The 15,523-nt window shown below is 44.7% G+C and overlaps 1 protein-coding gene across 2 annotated transcripts in view; it reads right to left on the bottom strand.

Moving 5' to 3' along the window:
• The window catches only part of CDKL2 (cyclin dependent kinase like 2), a 510,980-nt gene that overhangs the window by 157,986 nt on the left and 337,471 nt on the right, over positions 1–15,523 (bottom strand). For both annotated transcript variants that reach the window (XM_069630571.1, XM_069630572.1), the window contains exons 4-5: positions 14,482–14,660; positions 5,665–5,777 (exon numbers count right to left, since the gene is read on the bottom strand). In XM_069630571.1, the coding sequence (XP_069486672.1) occupies positions 5,665–5,777; positions 14,482–14,660 (292 nt within the window). The remainder of the gene's footprint in view (positions 1–5,664; positions 5,778–14,481; positions 14,661–15,523) is intronic.

The raw sequence follows: 15,523 nt of genomic DNA on the forward strand, positions 1-15,523 counted from the left end.
CTACACTTAATACACATTTAACCTATCCGCATAAACCTTTCTCCTTCTCCCCACTCACCACTCTCGAAGTAGAAAACATCATAAACAATTTAAAACCTTCCAATTGCAAAGGCGACCCCTGCCCAGCACCTATTATCAAGGAAGCATCTCATGAGCTAGCCCAGTTCATTACAGCATTCATAAATGCTTCTTTCAAGACGGGTACTGTCCCCGACAACCTAAAGGATGCATGGGTTATCCCACTCCTCAAAAAACCCTCCCTTGACCATAATATCCCAACTAACTTCAGACCTATCACTACAGTCCCATTCCTGCTCAAGATCCTGGACCACGCAGCCTACCTGCAGATTCAGGATTACCTCGAACTAAACAATCTCCTGGGTTTAAGACAATCAGAGTTCCCCCCTAAACATGGCACGGAGTCAGCTCTGATCGACTTGAAAACTCAGATGGAGTCACTGAAGGACAATGGGAAGCTAGCTCTTCTCCTTCTCCTCGATCTCTCCGCGGCTTTTGATCTGGTCAACCACCAAATACTCTGCCAGCATCTCAAATCCGCAGCCCACTTCTCCGACTCTGCCAATGCCTGGATCCACTCATTCCTGAGCAATAGATCCATGAGGGTCTTCTCACCGCTGGCATCAACGGATCCCTCCCCTATTCACTGTGGTGTTCCTCAAGGCTCGTGTGTATCCCCTACGTTGTATAACGTATTCACCAAGCCCCTCTTCGATGTGCTTGACTATCTGGGTGTCTCCTACACTAACTACGCGGACGACACCCAGATACTCATCCCTATCACAGGAGACTACACAGCTGACACCAAAGCCCTTAACGATGTTTACTCGGTCATCCAGGCCTGGATGGCACAGCACGAACTTTGCCTTAACGATGATAAGACTGAGCTCTTACTTTTAGGATCAAATCATTGACTCAACAAACTAGACCAAACCTACAAGTCCTTCATTATTGACGGCAATGACATTAAAGTCTCCAAAGATACTAAGACGCTAGGGGTCTATCTTGACTCCTCGCTTTCTCTGAACAGACAAATAAATGCAGTTAGGTCAGCTTCGGCCTATACCTGCAAACTTATCACTGCCTGTAGACCCTTCCTAAACTCCACCAACTGTATCACACTCGCCAGAACTCTTGTTATGGCCAAAATCGACTACTTTAGTGCTCTCTACCTATGGACCAGTCAGTCTAACCTTAATAAATTGCAAACTGTACAAAATAATGCCTTAAGGGCAGCCTTAAACATCCCGAGACGCTCTCATATCTCCTCCGTCAGATCGGACTTACGCTGGCTCCCGGTAAAGCAGAGAATTGCCCTGAAAACCCTAGCTTTGACTCACAAATGTCTGAACAACAACGCCCCACCTTACCTGTCCGCTCGCTTCTCACGCCACACCTCCACTCGACCTTCCAGAGCAGCCCAAACTCACAGCCTCATCGTGCCTAGATGCAAACTCCAAAAAGCTGGTGGGGTGAGCTTCCCCATCCTGGCCTCCAAACTCTGGAACACCTTGCACACACCTATCAGAATTGAACCATCATTCCACTCCTTCAAGAACAATGCTAAAACATGGCTGCTCTCCCAAGACTCATGAGACCTTGACACAGTCCAGACTCCATGTGGGGTACAGGACTGAATATACATTTTCACTCTGCTCTGTCCCTGTATTATACGCTGTTAATGGTACCCTTCGGTACATGTATATATGCTGTATATTTTTGTAACTCACTGTAACTACTTCTTTTTGTAACATGTTTAAGAGTATGTACATGTATATATGCTGTATATTTTTGTAACTTCTGTAACTACTGCTTTTTGTAACATGTTTAAGAGTATGCGCCCAGTTGCCCCTGGGCCTGGTTTTTTGCGCTTTATAAATAAAATAAAATCAAATCAAACAAATATGATGTCCTTAGGAAAATGAGTGTCCATGCGATATTTGCCGACTTGGAACAGCATTAGACACAGTGCCCAGGAGCCAGCTGTGGGAGGTTCTCTGTGCACTAAATATTCCCCCGCATTTGTTAGACGCCATTCAGAATTTATACTCGGCTAATGCAGCTGTAGTGCGTTGGGGCACAGATGGAAATACCTTAAGGTAATTTAAGATTGAAAAGGGAGTCTGAAAAGGGTGCGTTCTTCCCCCAAGTTATTCTGAATTTTTATAAATGGTGTACTGGACGAGTTGTTGGATTCCCAGTCTGAAACCCCTTCATTAGCAGGAGACAAGATCCTGGCCCTACTGTTTGCCAGTGATGCAGTTTTACTATTGTTAACACCGACCGGCGTGTGCAAGAAGTTAGGGATATTTGTGAACTTCTGTAAGAATATTGGCCTGGCTCTTAACATCGCAAAACAAAATCACTGGGCCTCATTACACGGTAGGAGGTAACCATGGCGCTAATAGCGCCATGGCTGCCTCCAAAACCCTTCCGACTCCGCCCTGGTGAATGGAGCAATTACCGGTCCATTCCGAGGTCGGAGGGACCGGTAATTTCCCATTCGCCAGGGCCCTTCCCCATTCCCATTTGAGCCCCCACAGGGCTCAATGAGAATGGGGAAGGCGCTAATAACAGTACCGCAAATTGCAAAAAGCAGGCGTTAAAGAAGGACCCGCAAAGGGAACTCATAGTAGGGAGGTAAGAGATTACCGGAACCGGTGCCCTTACCGGTGCCGGTAATCCCTTACCTCCCACCTCGTAATGAAGCCCATTGACTTACATTATTGCAGGAAATGGAAAACCAATGTGTCTACTCTTTGGGCCTCATTACACGGACGGTGGTAAGGGTTTACCGGTACCGGTAAGGGTACCAGTGCCGGTAAACCCTTACCGCCTTACTACGAGGTCCCTTTGTGGGACCCTACCTTAACGGCTGGTTTTACCAGCCATTAAGGACAGGACCCACAAAGGAACCTAGGAGGTAATTACGGTACCGCAATTTGCGGTACCGTAATTACCGCCTTCCCCATTCCCATTGAGCCCTATGGGGGCAAAAATGGGAATGGGGAAGGGCCATGGTGAATGGGGAATTACCGCCCCCACACACCTTGGAGTGGTGCAGTAATACAGCTGTACACAGTGATACAGCCGCATTTAACCCGCACCACCCAACTCGTAATGAGGCCGACTGTCATGTAAGAGTCACTTAAAACCCTGATTGGAAGAATGCTCTACAGGAAATAAAAGGAAAACTGAAGTATGCTGCCTCTTTATACGAATCCCACAGCACACACCACACAGGAATATTTTTCCAAATTGGCTTGGCCAATTTTCTGCATAAAATAAAAAAGGGAACATTGGTTTGCAAGGGCTATCTCAAAGAGGTTAAAATTCCAGAGCAATCCATCCACAACTTACAGGCAACCCTACCATCGCATGATAATCACAAAAGCAAGCCTGCTTTACACAAAAAATAAATCACAATTTGGCCTCTCAGACTCCACAACCTCTGCAGTTCGATATGGCTATATTCTCAGGTACAGACAGTGCTTAATTTGTGGACGGGCTTGCCAGGGTTCAGCCCCGGCACCTAATTTGGAGCCCCAGCACTTATTGTCTGAGACAGAGTTTGATGATGATGTGGTGTTTTGGCAACTTTATTATTTTAACCTCCAGTCACTGATAAACACCTATAGAATCAGAGCAACATGTACATTATGATGGTGTTTAAAGACACACTGAAACGTGTTATGTTATTTTATACATATATTGATTGGCATTTGTAAATCACACATCTGCAGTAGGGAGTACATCCATCAACCAAAAGTTTGGTGTTGCAGCGGTAAGCCCACATATGTTGACCGCATGGGGAGCAGTTCTGAGTGGTGACAACAGGGGGCGGGGAGCTGCCCATCCTGACGTATCATGGCCATCTTAGAAAATATTTGAGCCCCGGCACTTATTTCTTTACAAATTAAGCACTGAAGGAGCATTCCGCGCTTCCCCCTCTGAACCATTGGGGTCCTTGTACACCCCAATGTCTACCTCTCCCGCCTCCCTGGCCCTTCTGTGATCCCTTCTCAATGCTGGATTCACTGTCCAAAATGCATCTAACATTGTAGGCCTTTTTATTAACACCCAGGGGCTTCTCCTCAGTGGAGATAACAATGGGGGATGGGGGCTATCCTAGGGTATCCAAACTTGTAATCAGGCGGTGTTTACTGCATACTGTATTCCATTGGAATACTGTCAGCAGAAAATACCTCCATGCCTGAAATGAGGCAGGCAATAAACCAGACAGTGGGCCTCATTACGAGTCCGGCCCTAACCAGGCGGTTTTACCACCTCAGTTACGGCCGGACTCGTATTACCATTCCGCCTCTGTGATTCCCGGAATTACTGGGGCATTACGACCCCGGTGTCCCGGGAATTCCAGAGGCGGAATTCGGTAAATCCCCATTCCCATTGAGTCCTATAGGATTCAATGGGAATGGGGATCATGGAAACACCGGCAGCATCTCGTAATGCTGCCGGTGTTTCCTCGTCCGCCTGCAGGCGGGCAGTGTTAAATCCGCCAGGTCAGACCTGGCGGGAACATCATCTCCCACCTGCAGGACTCGAGATCGGGCGGTCCAGAATTAACAGTGGCGGCAGGTTTACCGCCACTGTTAATTCCGGACCGCCCGACCTGTAATGAGGCCCAGCATTTGCAAATTCTGTCTATTTTTAACAGTACTGCCCTACCTTGAAAATGTTCTTCTGCAGTTTTTAAAGATCCTATGTCCCTCACTTTGGGTAAACTGATCTGTCTGTGTAGCTAAACAGATTTCTTTCATACCTAATGTATGAAGTTAGCATAGTCTTCCAGCACCCCTACAGATGAGAGGTATGTGTGCCTGTCCATTTTTAAAATTAGACAGATTCTCCCAAGAAAGAATTACAGATAAGCCGGGGTCCAGCCTTGTTGCGGCCTGCACTGCTATGTTTATGTGTTCAGACCAGTCATTGAAGCAGCATCTGCCACACAGAGGAGCCCTACTATTGTGTTATCTGTTACAACAGAAATGGCAATTTTAAATAATGTTAATGTATTTTTATTTGCCTAACTATTCTCCAGTCAACCATGAGGACATTTGTTTACTCCCTGAAAAGGGAATGTGCTCCCAAATTCCAAAAGTAGGGAGTAAAATACTCACGCCTCAAGATCATAACTGAAGACTGTCTGTAGAAATACAGCTTTTTCTCAGCAATAGGATAAAGAGGATTGCGTTGCCTCCTCTGGCATGAATTATGGAGAGTGGGACGACTGCTGGGCTAGGCGTTATGCGCTGGGCTAGGCGTTATGCTATGTCACTCATAAAGCATAGTGGCAGATACAGCACAGACACAAAAGCTTTTTCAAAGGTTATTGTAAGCCCCACCGATGCTTTCAAAATATTCAGTAGGCGGCCCCACAGCAGTTTTGTCTTTTAAGGTGTGAAAGGACGCCCTCGTTCCTCTGGCATCCATACAGAAAGAACTCGTCCGTTAACTCTCATTGGCCTCTGCTCTTATCAAAGAGAATGTTGAAGGACATCAAGCATGTGACGTAGTAGGCCAATGGATTTCTTTTAAGGTTTGGACAGAAAAATAGGGTGCATTAAATATTAGCTTATGATTTTTTTTAATCAAGTCTTGAAGAGATAAAGAAAGGCAGGCTCTTACCCAAACATTTCATGATATGGTACAACTGATCAATGTCCGAGTCTCCTGGGAACAGGGGCTCCCCAGTAAGCATTTCCGTCACCAGACAGCCGATGGCCCACAGATCAACTGCCCTGATTGAAAGAAGAGCACAATTTGCATTATCAATGCATAAATCTTTTTGTACTTGTTATTTTCGTTTTTCTTGATGGTAGGGCCCTAGGTTCAAAAGGCAGCAGAGTTAGGCCACACTGAATTTGATGAGTACACAAATTGGAGAACAGTGCATTATTCCGTATTAGTACCGGGTTGGGGAAATGGGGTGGCAGTTTCACAGCCAATGAGGAGGCTCAGAAGGGGGACATTATCACATGGTAATCCCACCACTCTGAGCCTCCTTAGGGCTGGAGTCTGCCATCTTCATCGCTGTGGTACAAGTTAAGTGCTTCACATTCTCCCCCTTGACCCATCCACAGAGTTTTCTTCCGCCCAACCACTTACCTTATTTTTGGTTCTTTTTTTGGGGCGGACGCACTGGGAACACTTCTGTCCCCAGCACGTCGGCTCCTGATCTGTGACACACCACCATGGAAAGGAAGAAGGGACTATGTCTAGTCCCTTCTCTCCTTTCCATGGCGGCCATTTTTTTTGTTTACTCTTTTTCCTATTTTTGTATGGGCCGCCATGGAAAGGGAGAACTGACTACATGTAGCCTCTTCTCCGTTTCCATGTTGGCTATTTTGTTTGTTTACTATTTTTTTTAACTATTTTCAATGGCCACCATGGAAAGGGAGAGAGGACTTAGTTTTCCCTTCGTTGGCGGCCATTATTTGGTATTTTTCAGTTGCGAAATGCTGGAGCATCTCGCAACTGAAAACAGTTGCTGGGGTACTAATCCAAGTCCAAGGGGCCAGGGTACTAATAGCAATAAGCCCCTCACCAGGAGGGCGGGGGGGCATTACCGCCTCAGGTAATGCCCCAGTGCCTTTGTTAACTAGGGGCCAAGGACCATTAGCTGAGGTGGTAATGCTCCCCGGCGAGGGGCTTATTGCTTAATTAGCACATGTGTGCCATTACTGATCTTCTCTGAGCTAATTAAAATACACAGAATACAGTTAATAACTACTGGTAGTGACTGCATTCTAAATATTCTGTCTCTAGAAGCTGGCAGAGAAGCAGCGGAAAGCAATGCTATTTCCCAGTAAGATTGGTTTCAGCAAGACTATGCGAGTATTTTCTTTTCCTGGCGCACTCAAAATGACAAACAGCATTCATTTAACATGGAAATGTGCTTTCATCTTCGTATACAAAAACATGTACCTTTTCTGTTACACCTAATGCATAATCAAGTTTAAACAGTTGCAGTTCAGTAAAACCTACAATCAAAATGCTGATGAATAAACAATTTGGAGAACAGAGCATTATTCAGTATTAGCATGTGGTTGCCATGATTGACCTCCTCTGAGCCAATTAAAATGCATGGAAGGCAGTCAATAAGTACCGGTAGTGACTGCATACCAAATAGTATGGCTTGAAAAGCAGACAAGGAAACAGCAGAAACAATTTCTCTGCATTCAAGAAACAGTAATGTAATTTCCCAATAAGATTACCTTCAGAAAGATTTGGGAGGATGTTTTTTCACTGAACCTTCAAAATGACAGACATCATACAATTTAACGCACACCTGCTGAAACATGGAAACATGCTTTTGCTTTCAAATAGGAAAGCCTTTTACTTTTCAGTCACCTAATGAATGCTCAGTTAAAAACGGTGGCAGTTACACTGAGCTTACAATTTAAATGCAACCTTGTTATTTAAATACTACAATATTAAACCACATTTAATTTCCTAGCACATTTGGCATTTTTACTTTACTCACTATTAAAACAACATTTTATAAATCACTGGCATGTATCCAAACCCTACATGACTAAAACCTTTATGTGGTAATAGCCTTATAGATCTCGGGACTGGGTCATTATCCAACAATAATGATCCCTCTGTCTGTCTATATGGGTTTAGCAGGGGATTGGAGTGAGCGACTGTACAAGGAAGGTCTGAGTAGATGATTTATGAGCAAAAGTAAAGGAACATTTCCTAGGGTTATTAACTACCCCTTACTGACCACTTTGATCACCCATGTTTTTGAGGCTGGATAATACATGCAGTGCGGCTATGTAAAGCCTGTGCGTATATTCATTTTGTTCATAATCATTGCTAATAAATGGTCGACCAGACTATCCCTCCGAGATCAGCTTGACTGGTTAAAACCTTTGTCATAAAACACAAGTTGGGCCAAATGTACAACTCATGTGTCTCTCCAGCAGTATGTCCAACCAGGTGCCCCTTCACTTTGGGGCGGTGTGCCGAAGTATGTCCTAAGAGCTATTTGAGTTGGATACAGCATGGGTGTTGCTTTCGATTCAGACTGAAAGTTAGAGTAATTGATGTATTACGGAATGCCTTCGTTATTTCACATCATGTGTACAGCTTTGTGCATTCAGGGATATCCTTTGCTTCCCGTGGATGCCCCATGCCGCAATACTTAAAGTTACTGCTGGAGGTTACTTTTAAGATTTTTAATATTACGGTAGTTATTGAGCGCAGACCTAGCTTCAAGAAGCAACAGAGCGCTTTACAATCTTAGGGGGAAGAACCCAGTGAAAGAAGTAGAGAAACAAGGGAGCAGGGAGCTAACAGCAGGGGAGTCAGAAATGTGGGACGGCCCTAAAGGTAAAGTTTTTATCAGGGTTTGCCATGCATTCAAATAAAAAGGTGTTTGATGAACGCCTAACTTTCCCTATCCTAATAGAGGTCCTTGCCTAGCAAACTAAAACTAAAGAAAAGTGACCTAGTGTCCCTCACACTAATACACACAACAAAATGATACAAGGAAAACATGGTATTCTTTAGTTCAACAAAAAACAATTTTGTAATTCAAATGTAAAGTTCTCGGAAGCAATCCTTGCGAACAAGGTCCTCTGGATCAATGCAGGAATACTTTGATTACAGTTCAGATCCAACAAGGTTCTGTTAAAGGTAATAGAAAAGTCTATTTTAACCAATGTGTGTTTTTCTGTGATACCACAAATGTTGTTTCCACCACCATTGGTTGATAGTTCAAAACAACTTGATATTTTCCACAATACCCCTCTTGAAAGGATAACAGACTTTCTTTGACAAACACATGTTCAAACCAATGCAATTGTTCTGTTATCATGTTACACCCTCTTCAAAGGAACTACTATTTGTCAAGATAGCACTTCAACCTTTCTTCATATATTTCCTTCAAATTGAATACTTTTGTCGGGAGAGCAAATCAACATGTCTAAGTGATACAACTGCTTGTCAAACAAATTATATTGTGAATGGATTCTCTTAATTCCACAAAGGTTCTTTCAATACATCTTTTGCCACAAAGATATTTTATCAAACCACCATCTTCTTTCCTGGTCCACTCGCCTGCCTCGATTTACCACTATAAGCCCTTTCCTGGTATGCTCACGTGCAAGGAAGAAAAACTCCTTCAACTACTTTCAAACTTGATGGCAATATTGATAACAGTACTCTCCACACCATTCTCTCTTGGAAGGAGGGTTGAACAATAACTGCCTTTTCTTCTAGTCTCTTGACTCTTGACAACTTGTGTTCCAGTTTTCCCCAAAACTGAGACAGAAATATAGAAGAATTATGCTCAAGGGGCTTTTCAGTAGCTTCTAGACAGCTTCTTGACTAATAGCAGTTTGGGTTACAAGTCTCCTCCAGTTGATATCTTAAAAAGAAAGAGTTGCGTCCTTGTCACTGCGGTATTGTATCACAGTCTCTTGGTTGTTGGCAAGATGAGATGTAAGCTTTCCCAAAAGTATATCTCTTATAAGGGGATTTTTGCTTTGGTTGCTTTATGTAGGCACTTCTTGGCTGATGGTAATGCTGGATATGAGCTTTTCCCAGTGGTTGTCTTAGTATGGTTTTCTCGTAGCCTCTTGGCTGTGGGTAGTACTAGTTAGAGGCTTTCCCCACTCATAATTTTCTTTTGATGGCATCTTAGTGGTTTATAATGCTGGTCATAAACGTTCCCCTTTTTTAATCCCTTAAAAGGAAACTTTCGTCTTTGCTGCGTTCCTTCAGTTTCTCTACCTCATATTCAGAAAATAGTTTCTGCTTCGATTCATCAATTGTTTGGTATTCCAAATTGTTATATTGTAACATTGTTCTTGTATGGAGTGTACCGGGGTCAGCATTCACATTCAGCCAACACACTGGTTCTCTGTGGCGGCTCCTTTTTGCTATCAAACTTCGCGGCGGTCATTCAGTATTCAGTCTGCTTTCTCTCCCACTTCTGCGAACCTGCCGATATGTGAAGCATCAGTCTTCAGGAGCGATGACAGCTCTGTTGATCTTCCGCTACTTCACTGACTTGACTTTCCTTGCTCTGGGAGCAGGTCTCCCATTCAGCTGAGCTTCTTCTTAGTATGCCACTTCCCGCTGCACGTACTCTGCAATTCTGCTCACTCTCACCCTTCACGGTGACTTCTGCTGGTGGGCTTCTTTCCGGGGTTGCTCCTGCGCCGTGGATGGCTTCGGCTTCCTCAGCTGTGCCTCCTGCACAGCCTTCCAATGCTCCTTCGCCTTCTTCCTCTGCTTTACCTTCATTCCACAGTTGGAATTGCCGCTCAGGGGCCTTGAGTGGCAGCAACTAGACCGCACCTATGAATAAACAGCATTCTGAGTCCTCATTACCTCTGAGCCCTTAATCCTCGTCCTAGTACTTTTAGCATTTTGGGAACTGAAGTCCATAGAAGGATGTGTGACATTAGCTTGTTCCATGTTACTTTCAGTTAATTCAGACTGCTCTATGAACTGAGAGTTGTTAGAGTGAGGCAGTGGAAAGAGTTTGTAATTCCACATAAGAGTGAGGATTTCTCATTGAGGTAGAATTATGATAATTCAAAGTATTCACCTTTATTTCCTGAACCCTAGAGGCACCAACTATGTTCTGTTTAGATGACTTGTCATGGCAGGTTCTTTGGGCATTGATATTGGAGGGAGTGGTACATTGATAGCAGGCCATTAGGTATCTGGGAATGATTTCACTTTCATCCTCAGAAGAAGATGAATACAGCATCTCTCCTAGTGGTGTCACCATTTCCCCTAGATAGCTGTCTCCTCCCATGTGATTCCTCCCCCTGATACCACCCCATGGTAAGGATCAGGTAGCAGCTGCCTTCCCCTGGCCACATGGGAGGAGACTTTAGGCTGGGGTTTGGTGATGACTCCGCAGGATTCATCACAGAGGGCAGGCAATTGGGCAGCAAGGGATCTACAAGCAACCAGGGGAGGAAACAGTGGGGATTAGATCACCCAGTCCAAGGTATGGCGGGGAGGGGAGAGTGTGTGGACCTAGATGTTAGGGAGGAGCCATTCCTTACTGTTGTAATTACTTGGGGGGCAGAGGGGATAATAAAAGGCAAATGAAAAATAATGCTCTCTTGCCAGTCAGAGTAGTGGCCAGGGTTCAGAAGGCCTGCTTTTCAAAACTCACGCATCGAGAGGCAATATCTATTGAGGTTACTCAAAATGTTTCCCCTGTAAGGGCGTTTATAAAAAGAGACCCTGCTTTGCATAAAACCCTCACTGTTTCTGTTGTGGTTTCCATGAGACGCATTGGTCCTCTGCTTTGTGTGCAGATGCGGTTAGCATGGCTGCCCATTTTCAGCATGACGCAAGGCCTGCTGGGGAAAGTGTTGATGGACCCAAATGCGATTAGACTGCATACAGATTAGCCAGAAAAGCATTGGCTCTCTGTTTAGCCGCTCTGAATCCCAAACGTCTCTTCAGAGAATCTAGGCCTAGTTTTGCAGAATCTGGGAATGCTTTTTAAGGATAGCTGGGAAAACTAGCAGCTGCTTGTGTAGAAACATAGGGTAATCAAGAGATACACAGAGAGTGAACTGTGACACTATTCATTCAGGCAATTATTCAATAGAGGAACCCTATAATGCTAAAGGGACCTCTCGGGCACCTTAAAAGGCATCTAAAGCATGTACCTTTCTAGCCTGTTAAATAGGAAGATGTATGATGTATGGAAACCTCATTATGCACTTAAAACAAGCATTGATGAAGACTTTTATCAGGCATGTTCATCATATGCTCAGATTCTAGCATCATTGTCATTGGTTGCCATACTATGTCCATTTGTTAGGTTGTGTCATGTTACATCTGTTAGTGCTGCAAATGATGTCATCACCAGTCACTCCACTCCTCGTCGGTCCCCCACATATAAAATATAACCAGGTTTTCAGGATATCGATAATTAACTTGCATGATAGCCAGAATTCAGTGGAGATATTTTACCTATGTCTTGGTCATTCTGAAACATGTATTCATTGCCCCATTTCCTTTCTCCTCTTCCTCTACATCACTTTGAATTGGCTTGATGGCAACACTAAGTGCTATAGACAAGAAAAGTATTGTGGTAGATGGCTTTAATTAAACTCAAATGACTGAAATAGGGTTGAATTCAAACTCTATTTATTTTCAAATAGGCTGTTTCATTTCTCGTCAGGTTCAGGGATCCCATGAATGAATGCGTTTTAAGACTATGGGCCTCATTACGAGTCCGGCGGTAACCGAGCTGGAAAAACTGGCAGGTTACCGCCGGACTCGTATTACCATTCCGCCTCTGTGATTCCCAGAATTACCGGGGCATTACGACCCCGGTGACCCGGGAATTCCAGAGGCGGAATTGTGTAAGTCCCCATTCCCATGGAGTCCCATAGGATTCCATGGGGATGGGGACAATGGAAACACTGGTTCCGTCTATGACGGAGCCAGTGTTTCCATTTCCGCCTGCAGGCGGGTGGTGTTAAACCCGCCAGGTCAGACCTGGCGGGAGTGACACCTCCCGCCTGAAGGACTCGCAATCAGCCGGTCTGGAAAGAACGGTGGTGGCGGTTTTACCACCACCGTTCTTTCCGGACCGGCTGACTCATAATGAGGCCCTATTTCTCCTTAGGAGCTACATCTTGCTTGTGCACCTTCATATAACTTTGCAGTTGCAGTATTATTCTTCCCTCCACTCCTCTTGAGTGTGAGTTCATTGGGCTATTTCCTTTCCAGCATCATCTGACTTATCTGCTCCATGTCCCAGAGTTACCAGCATATGAGTTGCACGTTTTCCTCCTTCCTACTACTCGCTGGCTGAGGGGTGTTTTTCTAACCTTTTAAAACTCTGTCCAGGAACCTCAAGCGTAGCGGGGATTCCTGGGTTTTACAAATCTGATAAGTTCCCATAACTCCTGCTATGGTTTCTAATTGTTAATATCAATGATGTAATGCTTTGGATTTTGACCCCAGTACTCAGTATGCAGTGCAACTGTATTGCATGTAATTTCGTTATCATTCACAGAATGCTCGGGGTACTTCACTACAGTTCCCAGAATATATTGCTAACTTGTATATAGCTTCTTTCTTCTTCACAGTACGCTTTGTGACTTTGCCTCCAAATCCCAGAATACAGGGCAGTATTATTATAAGCAATCTCTTTCAGAACGCATTGGAACTTTGCCTTCAAATCTTATAATTCAGCGTTGTCTTTTTATATGAAATGAATTTCCAATTTACAGGACGCCATGGAACGTTGTCTCCAATTATCAAAATGTGGCATTCTCTTGGTAATCATTTTCTCATTCGCAGAATGCTTTCTTACTTTGCCTTCAATTCCCGGAATGCAGCACTTTCTTATCACATGCAATTCCTTTCACACTTACAGAATGCTCTGTGACTTCTCCTCCAGTTCCCAGAATGCCGAGTTGTTGTGTTCTATCTGCTTTCAACTCTATAGGCTTCCCGGTATTCCGGTGGTTTAGCCCTCTCTAAGGTCTGTCTCTGGTTCTAGCTCTGTGATAAATAGCTGTACCAGCCCCCAGAGGGGGCGATAGAGGGGCAGTGGGCATAGTGGGCTGCCCCTCTGGCCGCCTCCACTCTTCGGGAGGAGAGACAGGAAACAAGGGGGCAGAGGCTGCCAGGACCGGAAGTGGTCGCCTGTAAGTTGACTCTGAATAAAATGACCTGTTTCTGTTCAATCCACTATAAACAACTGTAGGTAATTTATTTAGGGTACAGGACTCAAGGGGGGCTTAGTAGGGGCTAGCCCGCTATTCCCAGCAGCGTGCAAGGCTTGCAGCATCTTTTGCAGCGCTTTACTGGGATATTCGGCACATGGGCCTTGCCATCTCTCACTTAAATGCTCAGTAGCGACCATCTCGATCTGTTCCTCGGCATATTTGCTGCATAGGTCTCACAGAATCGCATTCGAATCCCAAGCAATATGCCAGGTTGCTCTCCTTCACAACTTCACTTGACGCAGCAATAGCGTCTCAAAGGGTTATCCTTCTGGCTTTTTTACAACCACCTCATTACCTGCAGTCTCACATAATCTAACACTGCCTCTCACTGGAGTGCCAGATGCTTGAACTGCAGAGCATCTCCTGTTAACGTGCACCTGTGTCTTCAAAGATTTTCTGCTGCAGCGTCCCACTCTCCTTCTTGAGCACTCCCCCTCCGCACACCCGTTGCAAAGATGTAGGTCCTTTTTTTATTAAGCCTCACCTGAACTGCAGCTGTAAAACCAACAACACAGAAGCTTGCTTTTAGCAAATTCAGTCGGTTAACTGTGTGTGGCGTAACACATGACCTATCCCTGCACGGTGACTCGTCACAGTACAAAGACACATACAACCCTACATACATACATACATAAATGCATAGATACCTTTATGGTGGGTTACAAGCCCAGCCATATTCATTACATGAAAAGAAATATCTGGCAGTACGTACTTCCCATACTTGATGTCACCGACCAACAGTTCTGGTGCTCTGTACCACCTCGTAGCAACATACTCTGTGTACTCCTCACCCGGAGTGGCCAACGCCCTTGCAAAACCAAAGTCACATAATTTCACTACTCCAGACTGGGACACCAATATGTTTTCTGGTTTAATGTCTCTGTGTATGATCTATGAAGAAAGCAGAACAAGGAGTTAGCCATTAGGATATATTCTCATGTGAATTTTATATATAATATGCTGCAATGTTCGGGCATCAGCATAGAATCTCAAGCAAAAGTGGTTAATGTTGGCTGGTGGCTTAACTGGGTTTATATCTTGCACATAACTAGCAAGTCTATTAACGTAAGGAGTTTTATAGCATGCTACATGAAAAACATAGCTCTTCAGAGGGCCACATAGCACACAATATCACAAATCGTTTGGAACCCACTATGTTATGTAACAGGGCCCAGGACTCGATCTTTTAGGGTGGAACAGGGACCCCTCCAGACCTGGGGCATGGGGAGTACACAGGTGAAAGCCAGAACTAGCCCTGTCCCAGAGGTAGGGAGGGTCAATTGGTGGACAGAGCACACCTTTAAACCCCCTCACGTGTCTTGAATGCTAATGTGGGTACCACCCTCTGTCACATGATGCCTCCCAGTACTTGTTCAGGCCAGAATTCTCTTTTTTCTTGTTGAAGATATCAACTCCCAGAGTGCAACTGGGTACAACAAAAAAAACCGGACCGGAACCAGGGGACTGGAATCAAAAACAGAAATGGAAAGGAGTGGTATTTTTCTCACCAGAGATGACACACGCAACACCCAGCCTACCAACCCCAGATGGACAACAAGCGAATGGTCAGGAAACAGTAAACAAACCAAAAGTGAGAAGAGACTGCAGGGGAGACACAGAAATCCTCCCCAAACCACAAAGGAAGCAAAACTCACCAGCACATTAGGAAAGGCACAAGGAAAACAAGCAGCCTGAGCACCTGGCTACTACCCTACCAATAGAGATATAAAAGGGGACAGGGCGAAAGTTTTTTT

This window comes from Ambystoma mexicanum, chromosome 6q, assembly GCF_040938575.1.
Source record: "Ambystoma mexicanum isolate Mex_15411 chromosome 6q, UKY_AmexF1_1, whole genome shotgun sequence".
Taxonomy (NCBI): domain Eukaryota; kingdom Metazoa; phylum Chordata; class Amphibia; order Caudata; family Ambystomatidae; genus Ambystoma; species Ambystoma mexicanum.